This window comes from Pseudophryne corroboree, chromosome 12, assembly GCF_028390025.1.
Source record: "Pseudophryne corroboree isolate aPseCor3 chromosome 12, aPseCor3.hap2, whole genome shotgun sequence".
Classification (NCBI taxonomy): Eukaryota; Metazoa; Chordata; class Amphibia; order Anura; family Myobatrachidae; genus Pseudophryne; species Pseudophryne corroboree.
Genome location: NC_086455.1, coordinates 101,693,102 through 101,717,936, shown reverse-complemented (window position 1 = coordinate 101,717,936; position 24,835 = coordinate 101,693,102). Strand labels below are relative to the sequence as shown.

Below are 24,835 nucleotides of genomic sequence, written 5' to 3'. Positions count from 1 at the left end.
CCCTTATCAGGAGATCGTCCAAGTAAGGGATAATTAATACGCCTTTTCTTCGAAGAAGAATCATCATTTCGGCCATTACCTTGGTAAAGACCCGAGGTGCCGTGGACAACCCAAACGGCAGCGTCTGAAACTGATAATGACAGTCTTGTACTACAAACCTGAGATACCCTTGGTGAGAAGGGTAGATTGGGACGTGGAGATAAGCATCTTTGATGTCCAGAGACACCATATAGTCCCCTTCTTCCAGGTTCGCTATCACCGCTCTGAGTGATTCCATCTTGAATTTGAACCTTTTTATGTAAGTGTTCAAGGATTTCAGATTTAAAATTGGTCTCACCGAGCCGTCCGGCTTCGGTACCACAAACAGCGTGGAATAATACCCCTTTCCTTGTTGTAGGAGGGGTACCTTGATTATCACCTGCTGGGAATACAGCTTGTGAATGGCTTCCAGAACTGCCTCCCTGTCGGAGGGAGACTTTGGCAGAGCAGACTTCAGGAACCGGCGAGGGGGAAACGCCTCGAATTCCAGTTTGTACCCCTGCGATACAACCTGTAGAATCCAGGGATCCACTTGCGAGTGAGCCCACTGCGCGTTGAAATTCTTGAGACGGGCCCCCACCAAGCCTGAGTCTGCTTGTAAAGCCCCAGCGTCATGCTGAAGACTTGGCAGAAGCAGGGGAAGGCTTCTGATCCTGGGAAGCGGCTGCATGGTGCAGTCTTTTTCCCCTTCCTCTGCCCCGGGGCAGAAAGGAATGGCCTTTTGCTCGCTTGTATTTATGGGAACGAAAGGACTGAGTTTGAAAAGACGGTGTCTTTTTCTGTTGATGTGAAGTGACCTGGGGTAAGAAGGTGGACTTTCCAGCCGTTGCCGTGGCCACCAGGTCCGAAAGACCAGCCCCAAATAACTCCTCCCCTTTATACGGCAATACTTCCATATGTCGTTTTGAATCCGCATCCCCTGACCACTGACGCGTCCATAACGTTCTTCTGGCAGAGATGGACATAGCACTTACTCTTGATGCCAGGGTGCAAATATCCCTCTGTGCATCACGCATATATAGTAATGCATCCTTCAAATGCTCTATAGTTACCAATATATTGTCCCTATCCAGGGTATCAATATTTTCAGTCAGGGAATCCGACCACGCGACTCCAGCACTGCACATCCAGGCTGAAGCGATTGCTGGTCGCAGTATAACACCAGTATGTGTGTATATACTTTTTAGGATATTTTCCAGCCTTCTATCAGCTGGTTCTTTGAGGGTGGCCGTATCAGGAGACGGTAACGCTACTTGTTTAGATAAACGTGTGAGCGCCTTATCTACCCTAGGGGGTGTTTCCCAACGTGTCCTAACCTCTGATGGGAAAGGATATAGTGCCAATAATTTATTAGAAATTAGCAGTTTTTTGTCGGGAGAAACCCACGCTTTATCACATACCTCATTCAATTCATCTGACTCAGGAAAAACTATTGGTAGTTTTTTCACCCCCCACATAATACCCTTCTTAGTGGTATTTGTAGTGTCAGAAATGTGCAATGCTTCCTTCATTGCCGTGATCATGTAACGTGTGGCCCTACTGGACATTACGTTCGACTCATCACCGTCGACACTAGACTCCGTATCTGTGTCTGGGTCTGTGTCGACCCACTGAGGTAACGGGCGTTTTAGGGCCCCTGACGGTGTCTGAGACGCCTGGACAGGCACTAATTGATTTGCCGGCTGTCTCATGTCGTCAACAGTTTTTTGCAAAGTGTTGACATTATCACTTAATTGTTTGAACACGATCATCCAGTCAGGTGTTGACTCCCTAGGGGGTGACATCACTAACGCAGGCAATTGCTCCGCCTCCACATCATTTTCCTCCTCATACATGTCGACACACACGTACCGACACACAGCACACACACCGGGAATGCTCTGATAGAGGACAGGACCCCACGAGCCCTTTGGAGAGACAGAGGGAGAGTCTGCCAGCACACACCCAGCGCTATATATATATATACAGGGATAACCTTATATAAGTGTTATTCCCTTATAGCTGCTGTTTATATTGTCATTTGCTGCCAATAGTGCCCCCCCTTCTCTTTTTTACCCTGATTCTGAAGCAGGACTGCAGGGGAGAGTCAGGGAGCCGTCCTTCCAGCGGAACTGTGAGGGAAAATGGCGCTTGTGTGCTGAGGAGATAGGCTCCGCCCCTTCACGACGTCCTTATCTCCCGCTTTTTTGTGTAAAAATGGCAGGGGTTAAAATACATCCATATAGCCCAGGAGCTATATGTGATGTATTCTTTTGCCACCTAAGGTATTATCATTTATATTGCGTCTCAGGGCGCTCCCCCCCAAGCGCCCTGCACCCTCAGTGACCGGAGTGTGAAGTGTGCTGAGAGCAATGGCGCACAGCTGCGGTGCTGTGCGCTACCTTAGTCTGAAGACAGGATTGTCTTCTGCCGCCGATTTCACCGGACCTCTTCGTCTCTTCTGGCTCTGTAAGGGGGACGGCGGCGCGGCTCCGGTGACCCATCCAGGCTGTACCTGTGATCGTCCCTCTGGAGCTAATGTCCACTCTGCACGCAGGTGAGTTCGCTTCTTCTCCCCTTAGTCCCACGATGCAGTGAGCCTGTTGCCAGCAGGACTCACTGAAAATAAAAAAACCTAAATTAAACTTTTATTCTAAGCAGCTCAGGAGAGCCACCTAGCCTGCACCCTTCTCGTTCGGGCACAAAAATCTAACTGAGGCTTGGAGGAGGGTCATAGGGGGAGGAGCCAGTGCACACCACCTGATCCTAAAGCTTTTATTCTTGTGCCCTGTCTCCTGCGGAGCCGCTATTCCCCATGGTCCTTACGGAGTCCCAGCATCCACTAGGACGTCAGAGAAATATATATATATATATATATATCAACTGCGCCAAATTATGTGCCCCCCCCTTCTTTAAAACCCTCCGTCACCGTGTTCAGCAGGGGAGAGTCCGGGGAGCCAGCTTCTCAGCGGTGTGATATGGAGAAAATGGCGCTGGTTAGTGCTGATGGATCAAGCTCCGCCCCCTCAGTGGCGGGCTTCGGTCCCGCTCGATTTCTTTAAAAACTGGTGGGGTTTTTCTATATACAGCCCTCAGAGCCTATATATAACGTCTGGCCAGTCCTAGAGGTTTAAAATTGCTGCCCAGGGCGCCCCCCCTGCGCCCTGCACCCATCAGTGCCTGCCGTGTGTGTTGTGTGTGGGAGCAATTCTTATGCCGCCTATGAAGTCTTCTATCTTCTTATACTCACCCGGCTTCTATCTTCCGGCTCTGTAACGAGGACGGCGGTGCGGCTCCGGGACGAACGGCGAGGGGAGACCTGCGTTCCGACTCCCTCTGGAGCGAATGGTGTCCAGTAGCCTAAGAAGCAGAGCCTAGCATTTAAGTAGGTCTGCTTCTCTCTCCTCAGTCGCACGATGCAGGGAGCCTGTTGCCAGCAGGGCTCCCTGAAAACAAAAAACCTAACAAAATTCTTACTTTCAGAGAAACTCAGGAGAGCTCCCTGTAGTGCACCCAGTCTCCTCTGGGCACAGTGTCAAACGGAGGTCTGGAGGAGGGGCATAGAGGGAGGAGCCAGAGCACACCCATAGCTAAAAGTTATTTTTTAGTGCCCATGTCTCCTGCGGAGCCCGTCTATTCCCCAGCATCCTCTAGGACGTAAGAGAAAAATAGATATAAAATATATATATGAAAACTATAAAATATATAAATTTAGAGAATTATGGTGAAGAAAATAAGAATTTACTCACCGATAATTCTATTTCTCATAGTCCGTAGTGGATGCTGGGGACTGCGTAAGGACCATGGGGAATAGCGGCTCCGCAGGAGACTGGGCACATCTAAAGAAAGCTTTAGGACTATCTGGTGTGCACTGGCTCCTCCCCCTATGACCCTCCTCCAAGCCTCAGTTAGGATACTGTGCCCGGACGAGCGTACACAATAAGGAAGGATTTTGAATCCCGGGTAAGACTCATACCAGCCACACCAATCACACCGTATAACCTGTGATCTGAACCCAGTTAACAGCATGATAACAGAGGAGCCTCTAGAAAAGATGGCTCACAACAATAATAACCCGATTTTTGTAACAATAACTATGTACAAGTATTGCAGACAATCCGCACTTGGGATGGGCGCCCAGCATCCACTACGGACTATGAGAAATAGAATTATCGGTAAGTAAATTCTTATTTTCTCTAACGTCCTAAGTGGATGCTGGGGACTCCGTAAGGAGCATGGGGATTATACCAAAGCTCCCAAACGGGCGGGAGAGTGCGGATGACTCTGCAGCACCAAATGAGAGAACTCCAGGTCCTCCTCAGCCAGGATATCAATTTTCTATAATTTTACAAACGTATTTGCTCCTGACCAAGTAGCTGCTCGGCAAAGTTGTAAAGCCGAGACCCCTCGGGCAGCCGCCCAAGATGAGCCCACCTTCCTTGTGGAGTGGGCATTTACAGATTTTTGGCTGTGGCAGGCCTGCCACAGAATGTGCAAGCTGAATTGTACTACAAATCCAACGAGCAATAGTCTGCTTAGAAGCAGGAGCACCCAGCTTGTTGGGTGCATACAGGATAAACAGCGAGTCAGATTTCCTGACTCCAGCCCTCCTGGAAACATATATTTTCAGGGCCCTGACAACGTCTAGCAACTTGGAGTCCTCAAGTCCCTAGTAGCCGCAGGCACCACAAATAGGTTGGTTCAGGTGAAACGCTGAAACCACCTTAGGGAGAAACTGAGGACGAGTCCTCAATTCCGCCCTGTCCGAATGGAACATCAGATAAGGGCTTTTTCAGGATAAAGCCGCCAATTCTGACACGCGCCTGGCCCAGGCCAGGGCCAACAGCATGACCACTTTCCATGTGAGATATTTTAACTCCACAGATTTAAGTGGTTCAAACCAATGTGACTTTTGGAACCCAAAACTACATTGAGATCCCAAAGTGCCACTGGAGGCACAAAAGGAGGCTGTATATGCAGTACCCCTTTTACAAACGTCTGAACTTCAGGGACTGAAGCTAGTTCTTTTTGGAAGAAAATTGACAGGGCCGAAATTTGAACCTTAATGGACCCCAATTTCAGGCCCATAGACACTCCTGTTTGCAGGAAATGTAGGAATCGACCCAGTTGAATTTCCACCGTCGGGCCTTACTGGCCTCGCACCACGCAACATATTTTCGCCAATTGCGGTGATAATGTTTTTGCGGTTACATCCTTCCTGGCTTTGATCAGGATAGGGATGACTTCATCCGGAATGCCTTTTTTCCTTCAGGATCCGGCGTTCAACCGCCATGCCGTCAAACGCAGCCGCGGTAAGTCTTGGAACAGACAGGGTCCTTGCTGGAGCAGGTCCCTTCTTAGAGGTAGAGGCCACGGATCCTCCGTGAGCATCTCTTGAAGTTCCGGTTACCAAATCCTTCTTGGCCAATCCGGAGCCACGAATATAGTGCTTACTCCTCTCCATCTTATCAATCTCAGTACCTTGGGTATGAGAGGTAGAGGAGGGAACACATACCCTGACTGGTACACCCACGGTGTTACCAGAGCGTCTACAGCTATTGCCTGAGGGTCCCTGGACCTGGCGCAATACCTGTCGAGTTTTTCCCAACGGTTTATAATCATGTGGAAGACTTCTGGGTGAAGTCCCCACTCTCCCGGGTGGAGGTCGTGCTGAGGAAGTCTGCTTCCCAGTTGTCCACTCCCGGAATGAATACTGCTGACAGTGCTATCACATGATTTTCCGCCCAGCGAAGAATCCTTGCAGCTTCTGCCATTGCCCTCCTGCTTCTTGTGCCACCCTGTCTGTTTACGTGGGTGACTGCCGTGATGTTGTCCGACTGGATCAACACCGGCTGACCTTGAAGCAGAGGTCTTGCTAAGCTTAGAGCATTGTAAATGTCCCTTAGCTTCAGGATATTTATGTGAAGTGATGTCTCCAGGCTTGACCATAAGTCCTGGATATTCCTTCCCTGTGTGACTGCTCCCCAGCCTCACAGGCTGGCATCCGTGGTTACCAGGACCCAGTCCTGAATGCCGAATCTGCGGCCCTCTAGAAGATGAGCACTCTGCAACCACCACAGGAGGGACACCCTTGTCCTTGGTGACAGGGTTATCCGCTGATGCATCTGAAGATGCGACCCGGACCATTTGTCCAGCAGGTCCCACTGGAAAGTTCTTGCGTGGAATCTGCCGAATGGGATTGCTTCGTAGGAAGCCACCATTTTACCCAGAACCCTTGTGCATTGATGCACTGAGACTTGGCTCGGTTTTAGGAGGTTCCTGACTAGCTCGGATAACTCCCTGGCTTTCTCCTCCGGGAGAAACACCTTTTTCTGGACTGTGTCCAGGATCATCCCTAGGAACAGAAGACAAGTCGTCGGAACCAGCTGCGATTTTGGAATATTGAGAATCCAACCGTGCTGCAGCAACACTACCTGAGATAGTGCTACACCGACCTCCAACTGTTCCCTGGATCTTACCCTTATCAGGGAATCGTCCAAGTAAGGGATAACTAAAATTCCCTTCCTTTGAAGGAATATCATCATTTCGGCCATTACCTTGGTAAAGACCCGGGGTGCCGTGGACCATCCATACGGCAGCGTCTGAACTGATAGTGACAGTTCTGTACCATAAACCTGAGGTACCCTTGGTGAGAAGGGTAAATTTTGACATGAAGGTAAGCATCCTTGATGTCCCGAGACATCATGTAGTCCCCTTCTTCCAGGTTCGCAATCACTGCTCTGAGTGACTCAATCTTGAATTTGAACCTCTGTATGTAAGTGTTCAAAGATTTTAGATTTAGAATCGGTCTCACCGAGCCGTCCGGCTTCGGTACCACAACAGTGTGGAATAATACCCCGTTCCCAGTTGCAGGAGGGGTATCTTGATTATCACCTGCTGGGAATACAGCTTGTGAATGGCTTCCAAAACTGTCTCCCTGTCAGAAGGAGACATCGGTAAAGCCGACTTTAGGAAACGGCGAGGGGGAGACGTCTCGAATTCTAATTTGTACCCCTGAGATATCACCTGAAGGATCCAGGGGTCTACTTGCGAGTGAGCCCACTGCGCGCTGAAATTCATTGAGACGGGCCCCCCACCGTGCCTGATTCTGCTTGTAAAGCCCCAGCGTATACTGAGGGCTTGGCAGAGGCGGGAGAGGGTTTCTGTTCCTGGGAACTGGCTGATTTCTGCAGCCTTTTTCCTCTCCCTCTGTCACGGGGCAGAAATGAGGAACCTTTTGCCCGCTTATCCACGAAAAGACTGCGCCTGATAATACGGCGTCTTCTCATGTTGAGAGGCGACCTGGGGCACAAACGTGGATTTCCCAGCTGTTGCCGTGGCCACCAGGTCTGAAAGACCGACCCCAAATAACTCCTCTCCTTAATAAGGCAATACTTCCAAATGCCGTTTGGAATACGCATCACCTGACCACTGACGTGTCCATAACCCTCTACTGGTAGAAATGGACAACGCACTTAGACTTGATGCCAGTCGGCAAATATTCCGCTGTGCATCACGCATATATAGCAATGCATCTTTCAAATGCTCTATAGGCAAAAATATACTGTCCCTATCTAGGGTATCAATATTTTCAGTCAGGGAATCCGACCACGCCAACCCAGCACTGCACATCCAGGCTGAGGCGATTGCTGGTCGCAGTATAACACCAGTATGTGTGTAAATACATTTTAGGATACCCTCCTGCTTTCTATCAGCAGGATCCTTAAGGGCGGTCATCTCAGGAGAGGATAGAGCCCTTACAAGCGTGTGAGCGCTTTATCCACCCTAGGGGGTGTTTCCCAACGCACCCTAACCTCTGGCGGGAAAGGATATAATGCCAATAACATTTTAGAAATTATCAGTTGTTATCGGGGGAAACCCACGCATCATCACACACCTCATTTAATTTCTCAGATTCAGAAAAACTACAGGTAGTTTTTCCTCACCGAACATAATACCCCTTTTTGGTGGTACTCGTATTATCAGAAATGTGTAAAACATTTTTCATTGCCTCAATCATGTAACGTGTGGCCCTACTGGAAGTCACATTTGTCTCTTCACCGTCGACACTGGAGTCAGTATCCGTGTCGGCGTCTATATCTGCCATCTGAGGTAACGGGCGCTTTAGAGCCCCTGACGGCCTATGAGACGTCTGGACAGGCACAAGCTGAGTAGCCGGCTGTCTCATGTCAACCACTGTCTTTTATACAGAGCTGACACTGTCACGTAATTTCTTCCAACAGTTCATCCACTCAGGTGTCGACCCCCTAGGGGGTGACATCACTATTACAGGCAATCTGCTCCGTCTCCACATCATTTTTCTCCTCATACATGTCGACACAAAAGTACCGACATACAGCACACACACAGGGAATGCTCTGATAGAGGACAGGACCCCACTAGCCCTTTGGGGAGACAGAGGGAGAGTTTGCCAGCACACACCAGAGCGCTATATATATACAGGGATAACCTTATATAAGTGTTTTTCCCCTTATAGCTGCTGTATAGTTAATACTGCGCCTAATTTGTGCCCCCCTCTCTTTTTTAACCCTTTCTGTAGTGTAGTGACTGCAGGGGAGAGCCAGGGAGCTTCCCTCCAACGGAGCTGTGAGGGAAAATGGCGCCAGTGTGCTGAGGAGATAAGGCCGCCAATAAGGGGGCGGAGCCTATCTCCCGTTTTTTTATGTATTTTGGCAGGGGTTAAATGCATCCATATAGCCCAGGAGCTATATGTCATGCATTTTTTGCCATCCAAGGTGTTTATTATTGCGTCTCAGGGCGCCCCCCCCAGCGCCCTGCACCCTCAGTGACCGGAGTGTGAAGTGTGCTGAGAGCAATGGCGCACAGCTGCAGTGCTGTGCGCTACCTTGTTGAAGACAGGACGTCTTCTGCCACCGATTTTCCGGACCTCTTCTGCCTTCTGGCTCTGTAAGGGGGCCGGCGGCGCGGCTCTGGGACCCATCCAAGCTGGGCCTGTGATCGTCCCTCTGGAGCTAATGTCCAGTAGCCTAAGAAGCCCAATCCACTCTGCACGCAGGTGAGTTCGCTTCTTCTCCCCTTAGTCCCTCGATGCAGTGAGCCTGTTGCCAGCAGGTCTCACTGAAAATAAAAAACCTAAACTAAAACTTTCACTAAGAAGCTCAGGAGAGCCCCTAGTGTGCACCCTTCTCGTTCGGGCACAGAGATCTAACAGAGGCTTGGAGGAGGGTCATAGGGGGAGGAGCCAGTGCACACCAGATAGTCCTAAAGCTTTCTTTAGATGTGCCCAGTCTCCTGCGGAGCCGCTATTCCCCATGGTCCTTACGGAGTCCCCAGCATCCACTTAGGACGTTAGAGAAATATATGGACAAGGAATTAAAGGAACCACTTGATTTCGAAATCTTGGTTAAGACCCATAGGTGCAAGAGTTTGTAAATTGAAAATAGTTTTCATTTCAGCTTTAGCCAGGTTAATCTCCAGATTACGATTCTTCCATGTTGCTTTGATATGAATAAGACCGATGAAGTTTGTGATGGAATTAGTGGAACATAGATGTTCTATTCTGAAATGTTCCGAAAGATGGTGAGTTGTTAAGCCTCTGCGAATGTTGCAAAGATGCTCGCCTATGCGGGTTTTCAGTGATCTGGATGTCCTGCCTATATAGCTTTTCCCACATTTGCATATGATCATGTATACAACACTTGTGGTATTACATGTGATGAAGTCACGGATTCTAAAAACGGTTCCATTGACGGTGACCTCAGTAAATTTTGAATTCTCAGACTTAATGTTTCTACACCCCAAACAGACTCCACAACGATGAAAGCCTGAAGTCCTTATGGGGTTCGGTTTTTTGAAGGGTAAAGCACTTCGTACCAGATGGTTTCTTAAGTTTGGGGCTTTGCGATAAATAAACTGAGGTTATGAAGAAATCAGATCTTTAAGTATGGGGTCACCCTGCAAAATATGCCAGTTCTTCTTTATAATTTGTTCAAAGCATCTATGGTCGGAATCAAAGCCCGAAAGGAATGCCCACTGAGTATCTTTGGAGGATTTTGAAAGGGGTTTTGTATGTTCATCAATGAGTGCAGATCTGTCTGTAGCCATTGTCTGTTGGATTGCTGTCTCAATATCTTCTGGCTTATATCCTTTCGTTAGAAATTATTTTTTAAGGTCTTGAATCTGGGTTTCACATATGGAGAGTTCACTACACTTTATTTTTGTTCTTATGAACTGACCCTTTGGGATCCCCCTGAGCCAATTGGCATGATGTTCACTATCCACCGCGATGTAATTCTGCGTGTCAGTGGGCTTGTGATAAGTTTTAGTATGGACTGTTCCAGCTTTAATGTAGATTTGAAGATCTAAAAAAATTGACTTCAGTTTGACTGATGGTGAAAGAGAGTTGTAAATTCACATTATTTTCATTAGGGAATTAATAAAAGAAAGTTGTAAATTCACATTATTTTCATTAAGGGAATTACAGAATGTTTCAAGTTCTTCTTTCTCTCCAGTCCAAGTGAATATCACATCATCGATGTATCTGCCCCAGTTCTTAAGCTGTCTGTTCCAAGTTACGCCAGAGAAGATGGTAGTGGCTTTCCAATAGACCATGAAGAGGTTGGCTTAACTTGGGGCAAATCGGGTGCCCATAGCGGTTCCTTTGCTCTGAAGGAAATAGTCTCCATTGAAGAAGAAATTGTTTATCAAAATGAAGTTGATAGACTCTATGATGAAATTATTTTGGAACGTAAACAGAGGTCACTTCCGGTTCCGGCGGACGGCGGTCCGGAAGTTCCATTTTTTGACAGTATAAGAACTCCTCCTGACACACTGGAAGCATACAGTCTTGAAAAAGGGACTTTGATGTCCCGAAACGCGTCGGAACCTGCTTTCCAGTACTTTCCTCTGCTTCTGGACATCCTTGACTGTGAAAGGGACCACTGGGGAACACGCTTGACGGAGCCACATGCAGGGTATTGTTCCCGGGAAATACCTTGCATTCATAACACCTGCGGCTCCGATTATCATCTTGGTAGGACTCTGTTTCCCATGTTGGGTTCTGTTTTTGTCTCACTTTTAATCATTGTGTAGTATTAAAATTCATATTTTATTCACATCAAGCCGGTTCATTACATTTTATTGAGAAAATAGAAGTTCCTGCAAAAAGTGTAGCATTGGATTAGCGCTAAGTGGGAGGAGTCACTTTAGTAATTTTAGTGCATTAGTACACTGATAGTCGCTTCCCCCCTGCTATGACCACTGGTACCGCTGAGGTAATCTGGAGTCACACTGGAGGAGCTGCGCATCCCTGTCCTGTCAGCATCTGTGTCCACTGCAGAGGGAAAATGGTGCTGGCGAGCTGCTGAATTCTCTCATAGTGAAGCTTCGCCCCTTCAATGGCGTGCGGTCTTCCCGCTTTTTTTATACTAGCTGTGGAATCTGGTGCTTAAAATGGAGAGAAACCGTTTTAAGACTGTTGTGCCAACATCACTGATATAACCCCTTCCCCAGTAGATTGGGTTTGTCATACCTCCCAACTGTCCCGATTCAGCGGGACAGTCCCACTATTCGGACACTGTACCGCTGTCCCTCCCGCGGGTCGCAGTGTCCCGCGGGCGGGGGGGCAGTTGGGGGAGGCTTTGATCACCTGCTGCTTTGCTCTGCAAAGCAACCGGTGATCACTGAATAGATGCCGTGCTCAATGCTGGGAGGGGAGCAGGGGCTGCCCAGGTGCTAGGGGAGCGCTGGGCACGCCCCCAAAATGCCGAAAACGGGTCCACGGTGAGCCACACCCACTTTTCGGGTCGCGCAGGGGTCCCTCTTCCTCCAATTTCAAAGTTGAGAGGTATGGTTTGTGCAACTAGAAAGGGGCCTGGTAATGCTAGAAACGGTCATGGTTTGGGCAGAACAAGGTGGTGTTCTATTTTGTCTACATTTTTTCAATGGAAAATATTGAGTGGTAAGTAACATAAATAGCATAATAACAAACAGGTAAATTAGTTAAACCAAAATATATATATATGCAGCAATGAGGCTGTGACATACAGTTCTGTGTTATCCTCTGGATATTCGCAGTTATGGTCTGTGCAAGCTGTGCTGGGTCCCGTGTGGTAGTAAAAGCCATGGCTGCTGTGCTTTTGCAATTCTGTTTTCAGGAAAAAGTGGCCAGGGCAATGTTATGAACACCTGGGAAAAAAAAACAGAGGAACTGATGTAAATAAATGCAAGTTCAAGTTGCTGTAAAATAAGGCCTTCAGCCAAGAAGGTGAGTTGTGATGTTAATAATGTTTAACTAATAGTGCAAGTAAACATATTTCTTCAAGAACAAGTGTAAGAAGTCAGCCAACAATTTAGAGGGCGATTTATCAAAGTTTGGAAAGAGATAAAGTATCAGCCAATCCGCTCCTGTAATTTTACAGGAGGAGACAGTTAGGAGCTGGTTGGTTGGTACTTTATCTCTCCCAAGCGATTAGTCTTTTTAACATACATGGGACGATAACATTAATTGCATTAGTTCCGTAGTTATTAGGGGGCAAATCAATGTATCTGTTGTTGGAATTACCCTCCAGCCCCCCAGTCTACCAAAGCGAAGGATGCATACAGACTGGCATGATGGACCTGGTCTCAAACTAGCTCAGTGGCACATTTATTAATGCTTCATAAAGCTATGCTGCGGTCAGAAAGTATTAATTATTTTATAAGGTCATTTGATTAATTTATTCGTTGGAGACCACATTCAGATGGCATTTGCAAGGCTTTGTCATTTGCTCCCATACATTAGCAGATTTTATTTCAAGCAGCCAGATCCGACAATGAATCTTTAGGTGTATGGCCAGGTTAAGGCAGCCATGCTTACATATATAGCGTAGACAAACACAAAGTTGTAATAACACGGCATGAAAGTTCAGGCCCAGATTGCATATTTCAATACAAAATTGAAAGAAAGCCCAGCTAGTGAGTAGTTCTAATACATAATTTACTAAGATGCTTAGCCTAACAGCCGCCACTTTGTCAAGGTGAAGCAAGGTACTTATCTATCATGCTATAGAATCAGGGAGGCGTCTGACTTGCTCCAAATTTATTCTGCAACAGGACAACAACCTGCAATGTCATTAAGAACTATCTTCAGTGTAAAGAAGAACAAGGAGTCCCGGAAGTGATCTTGCCCACACAGAGTCCTGATCTTGCCCACACAGAGTCCTGATCTTAACATCATTGTGTCGGTCTGGGATAATATGAAGAGACAGAAGGATTTGAGTATAAGCAAGCCTACATCCACAGATCTGTGGTTAGTTTTCCAAGATGTCTGAAACAACCTCCCTGCAGAGTTCCTTCAAACACAGTGTGCAGGTGTACCTAGAAGAACAGATGCTGTTTTGAAGGCAAAGGGTGGACATACCAAATATTGATTTGTTTTAGAACCCCCCTCCTCTTGGCAAGTGGCTCAAATTAGCAATGGTATATAATAGGATTTTAATACCTACCGGTAAATCCTTTTCTCTTAGTCCGTAGAGGATGCTGGGGTCCACTTCATGACCATGGTGTATAGACGGGATCCGCAGGAGACATGGGCACTTTAAGACTTTAAAAGGGGTGTGAACTGGCTCCTCCCTCTATGCCCCTCCTCCAGACTCCAGTTATAGGAACTGTGCCCAGGGAGACGGACATTTCAAGGAAAAAGGATTTATTTTGATTTAAACTAAGGTGAAATACATACCAGCTCACACCTCAAACATACCGTACAACATGGCATTCAACCCAACGCATGCAACGGCATGAATAATGACAGCAACAGGCTGACTATAATCGCAACACAACACGTGTGTAACCATAACCAATACCTGCAGATACAGTACGCACTGGGACGGGCGCCCAGCATACGGATTAAGTGAAAAGGATTTACCGGTAGGTATTAAAATCCCATTTTCTCATACGTCCTAGAGGATGCTGGGGTCACCATTAGAACCATGGGGTTATACCAAAGCTCTAAAACGGGCAGGAGAGTGCGGATGACTCTGCAGCACCGATTGACCAAACTTGAGGTCATCATCGGCCAGGTTATCAAACTTGTAAAACTTTGCAAAAGTGTTTGAACCTGACCAAGTAGCTGCTCAGCAAAGTTGCAATGCCGAGACCCCCCGGGCAGCCGCCCAGGATGAGCCCACCTTTCTGGTAGAATGGGCCTTCACCGATTTCGGTAACGGCAATCCAGCCGTAGAATGAGCTTGCCGAAGCATATTACAGATCCAGCGTTCAATAGTCTGCTTGGAAGCAGGAGTCCCAATCTTGTTGGGATCATACAGGACAAACAGAGCCTCCGTTTTCCTAACCTGAGCCGTTCTGGCTACATACATTTTCAAAGCTCTGACCACATCTAGAGACTTCGATTCCTCAAAGGCGTCAGTAGCCACTGGCACCACAATAGGTTGGTTCATGTGAAACGATGACACCACTTTAGGCAGAAAATGCTGACGAATTCTCAACTCCGCTCTATCTTCATGGAAGATCAAATAGGGGCTCTTGTGAGACAAAGCCGCCAATTCAAACACCCGCCTTGCAGAGGCCAAGGCCAACAGCATGATCAGCATGATTTCCAAGTGACGAATTTCAACTCTACCTTACTTAAAGGTTCAAACCAATGAGATTGCAGAGTAACCGCAACACCACGTTAAGATCCCATGGTGCCACCGGTGGCACAAAGGGAGGTTGGATGTGCAGAACACGTTTCAAGAACATCTGGACTTCAGGGAGAGAAGCCAATTGTTTCTGAAAGAAAATGAACAAGGCCGATATCTGGACTTTTATGGAGCCCAGAGGCAGGCCCACATCCACGCCTGCCTGAAGAAAAAGCAGGAAACATCCTAGATGAAATTCCACTGCAGAATAATTTCTGCACTCACACCAAGAGACGTATTTCTTCCAAATATGATGGTAATGCTTAGACGTTACCCCCTTCCTGGCTTGGATCATAGTCGGGATAACCTTTTCATTGATCCCACTCCTGGCTAGAATCAGCTGTTCAACTTCCATGCCATCAAACGTAGCCGCGGTAATTCACAATAGACAAACGGGCCTTGTTGCAGAAGAACCTCGCGAAGAGGAAGAGGCCACGGATCTTCGAGGAGTATCTCCAGAAGGTCCGCGTACCAGGCCCTTCTTGGCCAGTCCGGAGCAATGAGTTTTGCTTGAACCGTTTCCCTTTTTATTCGCTTTAGACTTCTTGGGATCAGAGTAAGTGGAGGAAACACGTACACCATCTGATAGACCCATGGAGTTACGTATGAAAAAAATGTGGGGGGATACCGCACTGATCATAGACATTATGCTAGTCAGCATGAAAGTAGACCAAAATTACACAAACATGAGGACAAAATTCCTCTTGATGTTTGCATTTGTGGTGCACCCTGAGTCAGTAGGATACTGGACAACAGAAGAGAAGAAAAAGATAGAAGACTCTTTTTTGGGTGCACTCTTAAAGAAGTCAACAGAAGAATACAGTGCAGAAAAATAAAATATATTATATTTATTAATTACTACTAAAAAAATTCAAACAGCTGGTATATCATATTTAAACATATAATAGACACAGAGTTTTAAAATTACACATCTGAGATTACTGAAATGCAAATGATACATGAGATGATCTCATATCGGATGGATCGGAAATTTGAAATGGACAGTCAGTGATAATCAATGGAACCCACATAGGGTTGATACTCCAAAGACCCACAGGTATGCTCACGGAGATTATTCTTCAAAGTTAATGACCGTAGGGAAAGGGTAAGTTCATAGGTTATAAGAATTCTTGGATATAAATATAGGAAAATACAAAGAAAATTGCAATCATAAGAGATTATAGTAAGAGAAGGCAGTTGTGAATCTGCTGTCAGTGTTAGGCACAGAGTCTGCCAACCACTTAAACCTCTACTAAACTCAGTCTTCCCGGGAGGTCCCCCATCCAGGTACTGACAAAGCCCAACACTGCTTCACTTCCAAGATCAGACGGGGTCGGGCGTTTACAGTGTGGTATGATAGTAGGGGCATTAATACCCGTTCTACTCTGGGATCACTGATGAGAGTTCATGTAAAAAAAAAAAAAGTGTAGAATAATTCAGAATTAGATGAGAGAATAAAAAGGTGGATCTGCTGCCCGTGTTAGGCAGAGGTATATAAGGTAGTGACAAGTCCCTACCATATACCAATGGATCACTGGTGAGAGTCCAGAAATTCAAAGCGCAGAAGAGATAAAAATATAATAAATTCACAGCAGCCTGTGCAAAGTAAGGTTTCACCAGGGTTCTATTCATAAAGACAATCCTCTAGGGTATAACATGTCTTAATCCAGATAGATGGTGCACAGAAAAAAGCACACAAATATATAGGTGAAAGCAGCAGCATATAAGGTATAAACAATAAACTGAAGGAGAGTTCTTTTATGGGTTGTTTCATAAAAGGCTAGGTCCAGTATGTGGTACGAGCTATAATAAAACCTTATAAATTACTGTAGCTAAATGAATATGAACATGTATCTCATTACCCAATCCAGAATACAGTCAGGCAGAGGTAAGGGCTGCGCTGGCATTAATCCACAGTACTGGTCTGAAATCAGAGGTTCTAGCAGCAGCGGAGTTTGGTGGAAAGGCGGATGCGGCAAATACATGTGGTTGAGGTAGCCGGACTGGCGGGGAGCCGGATGCAGCATATACCCGTGATCCAGGAGGCTGACGGTGGCATAGCTGGTGGAAGACGCATTTCACCCATCACTAGGGCTTGATCACTTCTCGTCTTGTGACCACGATGTCCCGGAACTCTAAACTAGGCTTGCATCCATCGTAATCCAATCACTGAGGGGGGTGTGACAATACAATTAAAGTTGCTAAGTAGCCAGTGTACACATTTTCGTCCCGGAAACGGTCAATGGTGTTTCCATTTGCTTGTATCATTCCCATGGTGACGCTAAAGTGTAGACGAGGGTGAACAGAAATAGAAAGGGGAAGAGAGGAAGGAAAAGGGGAAAGAAGGGAAGGAAAAGAAAAGGAGGGGGGATAGAGATTAGGATCGAATGGTATATGAAAAGTGTAGTATTATGAAGTTGATGATCATGTGACAGAGTGTCAAGTAAGGAAAGAACTGGAGATGTGAACAACAGTGAAAAAACAGTGCCTAAACTGACTGTACTAAACTTGTGAACAGGATGAGCCAGAGTGATGGAAAAATAGGATTTTAATTACCTACCAGTAAATCCTTTTCTCGTAGTCCGTAGAGGATGCTGGGGTCCATTTTAGTGTCATGGGGTATAGACGGTTCCACAGGAGCCTTCGGCACTTTAAGACTTTTCAACAGTGTGAACTGGCTCCTCCCTCTATGCCCCTCCCCCAGACCTCAGTATAGGAACTGTACCCGAGGAGACAGACAACTTCGAGAGAAGAATTTTATATTAAACTAGTGGCGAGATTCACACCAGCTCACACCATACCAAACACATGTCGCCTAACATGGGCTTTAACATAACCCATGCTAACGTGCATGCATAACGTAACAGCAACTGCTATAAAACATCTTAACACATGAGAACCTGTGTAAAAAGACAAAATGTAATTTGCAGGAAAAATTAGCACTGGGCGGGCGCCCAGCATCCTCTACGGACTACGAGAAAAGGATTTACCGGTAGGTAATTAAAATCCTATTTTCTCTTACGTCCTAGAGGATGCTGGGGTCCATTTTAGTACCATGGGGATGTACCAAAGCTCCCAGTACGGGAGGGAAAGTGCTAATGTTCCTGCAGAACTGACTGACCAAACTGAAGGTCGTCAGCAGCCAAGGTGTCAAACCTGTAAAACTTAGCAAACGTATTTGCCCCTGACCAAGTAGCTGCTCGGCAAATTTGCAATGCCGAGACACCCCGGAAGCAGCCCAGGAAGAACCCACTTTCCTTGTAGAGTGGGACTTTACCGAACTCGGTAATGGCAATCCTGCCGTGGAATAAGCGTGCTGAATGAGACCTCTGATCCAGTGCGCAATAGTCTGTTTAGAAGCAGGACCCCCAATCTTGTTGGGGTCATAGAGGACAAACAAAGATTCTGTTTTCCTTATCCGAGCCGTTCTTGCAACATAAGTCCTCAACGCTCTGACGACATCCAAGGACTTTGAAACGGCTGAGGTGTCAGAAGCCACTGGCACCACCACAGGTTGGTTGATATGGAAAGAAGACACAACCTTTGGAAGAAAATGCTGACGCGTCCGCAGTTCAGCTCTATCTTCATGAAAAATCAAATAAGGACTCTTGTGTGACAGAGCCCCTAATTCAGACACTCGTCTGCCTGAGGCCAAGGCCAACAGCATGACCACTTTCCAAGTGAGAAACGTCAACTCTACCTCTTGTAGAGGTTCAAACCAGTCCGATTTAAGGAACTGCAACACCACATTAAGATCTCATGGCGCCGCAGGAGGCACAAAGGGAGGTTGAATGCGCAGAACCTCCTTCACCAACGTCTGTACCTCAGGAATGGAAGGCAACTGTTCCTGAAAGAAAATAGACAAGGCCGAAATTTGGCCCTTGATAGACCCTAATCTCAAGCCAGCATCCACACCCGCCTGTAGAAATAGGAGAAGACGTCCTAATTTAAACTCCACCGCAGGAGACTTCTTGGATTCACACCAAGATGCATATTTTCTCCAAATACGATGGTAATGTTTGGACGTTAAACCTTACCTGACCAGAATAAGTGTGGAATCACTTCATTGGGAATACCGTTATGGGCTAGGATCTGGCGCTCAACAGCCATGCCATCAAACACAGCCGCAGTAAGTCTTGATAAACAAACGGCCCCTGCTGAAGCAAGTCCTTGCGAAGAGGAAGAGGCTGAGGATCTCTCAGTAATAACTCCTGAAGATCTGGATTGTCTGAGATTGTCTGGAGCAATGAGAATTGCTTGAACCCTTGTTCTTCTGATGATCTTGAGAACTTTTGGTATTAGTGGAAGTGGAGGGAACAGATACACCGACTGAAACACCCACTGGGTCACCAGTGCATCCATTGCTATTGCTTGTGGGTCTCTCGACCTGGAACAATATTTCTGAAGCTTCTTGTTGAGACATGATGCCATCATATCTACTTGAGGAACGCCCCAACGATCTGCTACCTCTGCAAAGACTTCTGGGTGGAGGCCCCATTCTCCTGGATGGAGATTGTGTCTGCTGAGGAAGTCTGCTTCCCAGTTGTCCACTCCCTGAATGAGAATTGCCGACAGAGCTTTTGCATGTCTTTCTGCCGAGAGGAGAATCTTTGTCACCTCTGCCATTGCCGCTCTGTTTTTTCGTTCCGCCCTGGCGGTTTATGTAAGCTACTGCCGGTACATTGTCTGACTGGATCTGTATGGGACGACCTTGAAGAAGGTGTGCCACTTGATGAAGGCTGTTGTACACAGCTCTCAATTCCAGAATGTTTATGTGAAGGAGTACTTCTTGACTTGACCATCGTCCTTGGAAGCTTTCCCCTTGCGTGACTGCTCCCCAACCTCGGAGGCTTGCATCTGTGGTACCGGGATCCAAGCCGTGAGCTCTTTGGCCTCACAGAGGGCTAATCAGGGCTTTCAGCTGTGCAAGAGCCTTATAGGGCTGCTAGGATGATTAGTGTGTGCAGACTGCCTGAGGAGACTGGAGAAACTGTGAGAGAAACACGCTTCCTTATACAAGTGAGCCATACAGTATTGACTGGAAAACTTTGTGTTTTTGTTTAGAGACAGTTAGGAACGTCTTCTGTTTAGTTAGTGCCGGAGAGGCAAGGTATTTTCTTATGATGTTTGTTTTATTTTCTGTTTAATAAAACTGGTTGCGGCCAGTTGCACCACAAACTGGACTTGTACGATTTCTCAGCTGCTGCTTGCTGCCATCTACTCCAGGAAACAGCACCCTGTTCCCCTACAGCAGGCCTGGACAACCTGTGGCTCTCCAGCTGTTGTGAAACTACAAGTCCCACCATGCCCTGCCACAGTTTTGCTATTAGGGGATGCTAAAACTCTGTCAGGGAATGCTGGGAAGTATAGTTTCACAACAGCTGGAGAGCAACAGGTTGGCCAGGCCTGCCCTACAGTGTTACACTGTGTTAACAAGCAAGTTGTCAGACCATTTTTTTACAGAGTTACCTACCCACGCACAAGCAATGGTATGCCTGAGCACCGTTCCGTCAGCCGTATATATGGATTTTAGGGTTGTTTCTAATTTACGGTCAGCTGGATCATTTAAGGCGGCTGAACCAGGGGCAGGCAACACTATTTTCTTAGACAGCCGAGAAACTGAGGTGTCTATCATTGGGGGTGTCTCCCATTTGTGCCTGTCTTCCTCAGGGAAAGGGTACGCTACACGTATCCTTCTGGGAAGGGTAAATTTCTTCTCAGGGTTAGCCCAGGATTTTTCAAATCCTTTGAAGGAGGAAAAGTCACAACCTGCTTTTTATTTAATTTAAAATAATCCTTTTCCTCTGGGACCAGATGTGTTTCAGGAAACTCCAACACTTTCTTTATAGCAACTATCATACATTGTATGCTTTTGGCTAATTTGGGGTCTACCCCTCTCAAATCCCCAGTGTCGACGTCAGAGTCAGAATCTGTGTCTGTGTCCCCTTGCATTATCTGGGCCAGATACCTTTTCTGGGAACTGGATGGGACCCAAGTGGATGATATGGAGGGGTCAGTAAACAGTCCACAGACTGCCTCCAATATTTAGTCTGTTGTTCAGACTCAGAGAATTTCTTTGCAAGCATTGACATATTCTTTTGCAACATTCTCACCCACTCCAGCTCCTTCTGAGAGGGAAGGGCCACCACATTACCCTCTTGTGCATCTAAAATGGGTTCTTCCTGGGAAGAACCCTCCCCAATGTCTGACATGTTACACACTTGTACACACACACACACACACACACACACAAACACACACCTCTATCACACAGGGGAGCTATTGGGGACAGACCCACACTAAAGTCTGTCAGAAAGACACAGAGGGATTCGTCAATCCACACACTGCGCCTTATTGTGAATTGTGGAAATAATAAGAATTTACTCACCAGTAATTCTATTTCTCGTAGTCCGTAGTGGATGCTGGGAACTCCGTAAGGACCATGGGGAATAGACGGGCTCCGCAGGAGACTGGGCACTCTAAAAGGAAGATTAGGTACTATCTGGTGTGCACTGGCTCCTCCCTCTATGCCCCTCCTCCAGAGCTCAGTTAAGGAAACTGTGCCCGGAAGAGCTGACACAACAAGGAAAGGATTTGGAATCCAGGGTAAGACTCATACCAGCCACACCAATCACACTGTACAACTTGTGATAACCATACCCAGTTAACAGTATGAACAACAACTGAGCCTCAGTAACAGATGGCTCATAACAATAACCCTTTAGTTAAGCAATAACTATATACATGTATTGCAGAGAGTCCGCACTTGGGACGGGCGCCAAGCATCCACTACGGACTACGAGAAATAGAATTACCGATGAGTAAATTCTTATTTTCTCTGACGTCCTAGTGGATGCTGGGAACTCCGTAAGGACCATGGGGATTATACCAAAGCTCCCAAACGGGCGGGAGAGTGCGGATGACTCTGCAGCACCGAATGAGCAAAGGCAAGGTCCTCCTCAGCCAGGGTATCAAACTTGTAGAACTTAGCAAATGTGTTTGAACCCGACCAAGTAGCAGCTCGGCAAAGCTGTAAAGCCGAGACCCCTCGGGCAGCCGCCCAAGAAGAGCCCACCTTCCTTGTGGAATGGGCTTTTACTGATTTAGGATGCGGTAACCCTGCCGCAGAATGAGCTTGCTGAATCGTGTTACAGATCCAGCGCGCAATAGTTTGCTTTGAAGCCGGAGCACCCAGTTTGTTGGGTGCATGCAGGATAAACAGCGAGTCAGTTTTCCTGACTCCAGCCGTCCTGGTTACATAGATTTTCAAAGCCCTGACTATATCAAGTAACCTGGAGTCCTCCAAGTCCCGAGTAGCCGCAGGCACCACAATAGGCTGGTTCAAATGAAACGCTGATACCACCTTAGGGAGAAATTGGGGACGAGTCCTCAACTCTGCCCTGTCCATATGAAAGATCAGATATGGGCTTTTACATGACAAAGCTGCCAATTCTGACAAGAAGCTAAGGCCAACAGCATGACCACCTTCCATGTGAGATACTTTAGCTCCACGGTCCTAAGTGGCTCAAACCAGTGTGATTTCAGGAAATCCAACACAACGTTAAGATCCCAAGGTGCCACTGGAGGCACAAAAGGGGGCTGAATATGCAGCACTCCCTTAACAAACGTCTGAACTTCAGGCAGTGAAGCCAGTTCTTTTTGAAAGAAAATAGATAGGGCCGAAATCTGGACCTTTATGGACCCCAATTTTAGGCCCATAGTCACCCCTGACTGTAGGAAGTGCAGAAATCGACCCAGCTGGAATTCTCATTTCTTGTAGTTCTGGGTACCAAGTTCTTCTTGGCCAATCCGGAACGATGAGTATAGTTCTTACTCCTCTCTTTCTTGCTATCCTCAGTACCTTGGGTATGAGAGGAAGAGGAGGGAACACATAAACCGACTGGTACACCCACGGTGTCACTAGTGCGTCCACAGCTATCGCCTGAGGGTCCAGTGACCTGGCGCAATATTTTTTTAGCTTTTTGTTGAGGCGGGACGCCATCATGTCCACCTGTGGCAGTTCCCAACGATTTACAATCTGTGTGAAGACTTATTGATGAAGTCCCCACTCTCCCGGGTGGAGGTCGTGCCTGCTGAGGAAGTCTGCTTCCCAGTTGTCCACTCCCGGAATGAACACTGCTGACAGTGCTAGCACGTGATTCTCCGCCCATCGAAGAATCCTTGTGGCATCTGCCATTGCCATCCTGCTTCTTGTGCCGCCCTGGCGGTTTACATGGGCGACCGCCGTGATGTTGTCTGACTGAATCAGTACTGATTGGTTTTGAAGCAGGGGCTCTGCTTGACTCAGGGCGTTGTAGATGGCCCTTAGTTCCAATATATTTATGTGTAGAGAAGTCTCCAGACTTGACCACTGTCCTTGGAAGTTTCTTCCCTGAGTGACTGCCCCCCATCCTCGGAGGCTTGCATCCATGGTCACCAGGACCCAGTCCTGTATGCCGAACCTGCGTCCATCGAGAAGATGAGCACTCTGCAGCCACCACAGCAGAGACACCCTGGCCCTTGGGGACAGGGTGATCAACCGATGCATCTGAAGATGCGATCCGGACCATTTGTCCAACAGATCCCACTGAAAGATCCTTGCATGGAACCTGCCGAAGGGAATTGCTTCGTAAGAAGCCACCATCTTTCCCAGGACTCGCGTGCAGTGATGCACCGACACCTGTTTTGGTTTCAGGAGGTCCCTGACCAGAGATGACAATTCCTGGGCCTTCTCCTCCGGGAGAAACACCTTCTTCTGTTCTGTGTCCAGAATCATTCCCAGGAAAAGCAGACGCGTCGTAGGAATCAGCTGCGACTTTGGGATATTCAGAATCCAGCCGTGCTGTTGCAACACTTCCTGAGAGAGTGCTACGCTGACCAACAACTGCTCTTTGGACCTCGCCTTTATGAGGAGATCGTCCAAGTACGGGATAATTATAATTCCCTTTCTTCGAAGGAGTATCATCATTTCGGCCATTACCTTGGTAAATATTCTCGGAGCCGTGGAGAGACCAAACGGCAACGTCTGGAATTGGTAATGACAGTTCTGTACCACAAACCTGAGGTACTCCTGGTGAGGTGGGTAAATGGGGACATGCAAGTAAGCATCCTTGATGTCCAGCGACACCATAAAATCCCCCTCTTCCAGGCTTGCAATAACCGCCCTGAGCGATTCCATTTTGAACTTGAACTTCCTTATATGAGTGTTTAAGGATTTTAAATTTACAATGGGTCTCACCGAACCGTCCGGTTTCGGTACTACAAACATTGTGGAATAGTAACCCCTTCCCTGTTGAAGGAGAGGGACCTTGATTATCACCTGCTGGAGGTACAGCTTGTGAATTGCCGCCAATACTATCTCCCTTTCCCTGGGAGGAGCTGGCAAGGCTGATTTGAGGTAACGGGGAGGGGGAGTCGCCTCGAACTCCAGCTTGTATCCCTGAGATACAATTTGTACAGCCCAGAGATCCACTTGTGAGCGAACCCACTGGTTGCTGAAGTTTCGGAGACGCGCCCCCACCGCACCTGGCTCCGCCAGTGGAGCCCCAACGTCATGCGGTGGCCTTAGTGGAAGCAGGGGAGGATTTTTGTTCCTGGAAACTGGCTGCCTGGTGCAGGTTCTTTCCTCTACCCCTGCCTCTGGCCAGAAAGGATGCGCCTCTGACCCGCTTGCCTTTCTGAGGCCGAAAGGACTGCATTTGATAATACGGTGCTTTCTTAGGCTGTGAGGGTACCTGAGGTAAAAAAGTCGACTTCCCAGCTGTTGCTGTGGATACGAGGTCCGAGAGACCGTCCCCGAACAATTCCTCACCCTTATAAGGCAAAACCTCCATGTTATTTTTAGAATCAGCATCACCTGTCCACTGCCGAGTCCATAATACTCTCCTGGCAGAAACGGACATTGCATTAATTCTAGATGCCAGCAGGCAAATGTCCCTCTGGGCATCCCGCATATATAAGACGACGTCTTTTATATGTTCCATGGTTAGCAAAATAGTATCCCTGTCGAGGGAATCAATGTTGTCTGACAGGGTATCAGTCCATGCTGCTGCAGCACTACACATCCAGGCTGAAGCAATAGCAGGTCTCAGTAGAGTACCAGAGTGTGTATACACAGACTTCAGGATAGCTTCCTGCTTTCTATCCGCAGGCTCCTTTAG

The 24,835-nt window shown here is 47.3% G+C and overlaps 1 protein-coding gene and 1 pseudogene across 1 annotated transcript in view; both read right to left on the bottom strand.

Annotated features, from left to right (window-relative positions):
* The window catches only part of STX7 (syntaxin 7), a 216,938-nt gene that overhangs the window by 129,067 nt on the left and 63,036 nt on the right, over positions 1–24,835 (bottom strand). Inside the window, exon 2 of the mRNA XM_063947824.1 lies at positions 12,046–12,186. Coding sequence (XP_063803894.1) covers positions 12,046–12,124 — 79 coding nt within the window. The 5' untranslated portion in view covers positions 12,125–12,186. The remainder of the gene's footprint in view (positions 1–12,045; positions 12,187–24,835) is intronic.
* LOC134981883 (5S ribosomal RNA) lies at positions 15,922–16,040 on the bottom strand (annotated as a pseudogene).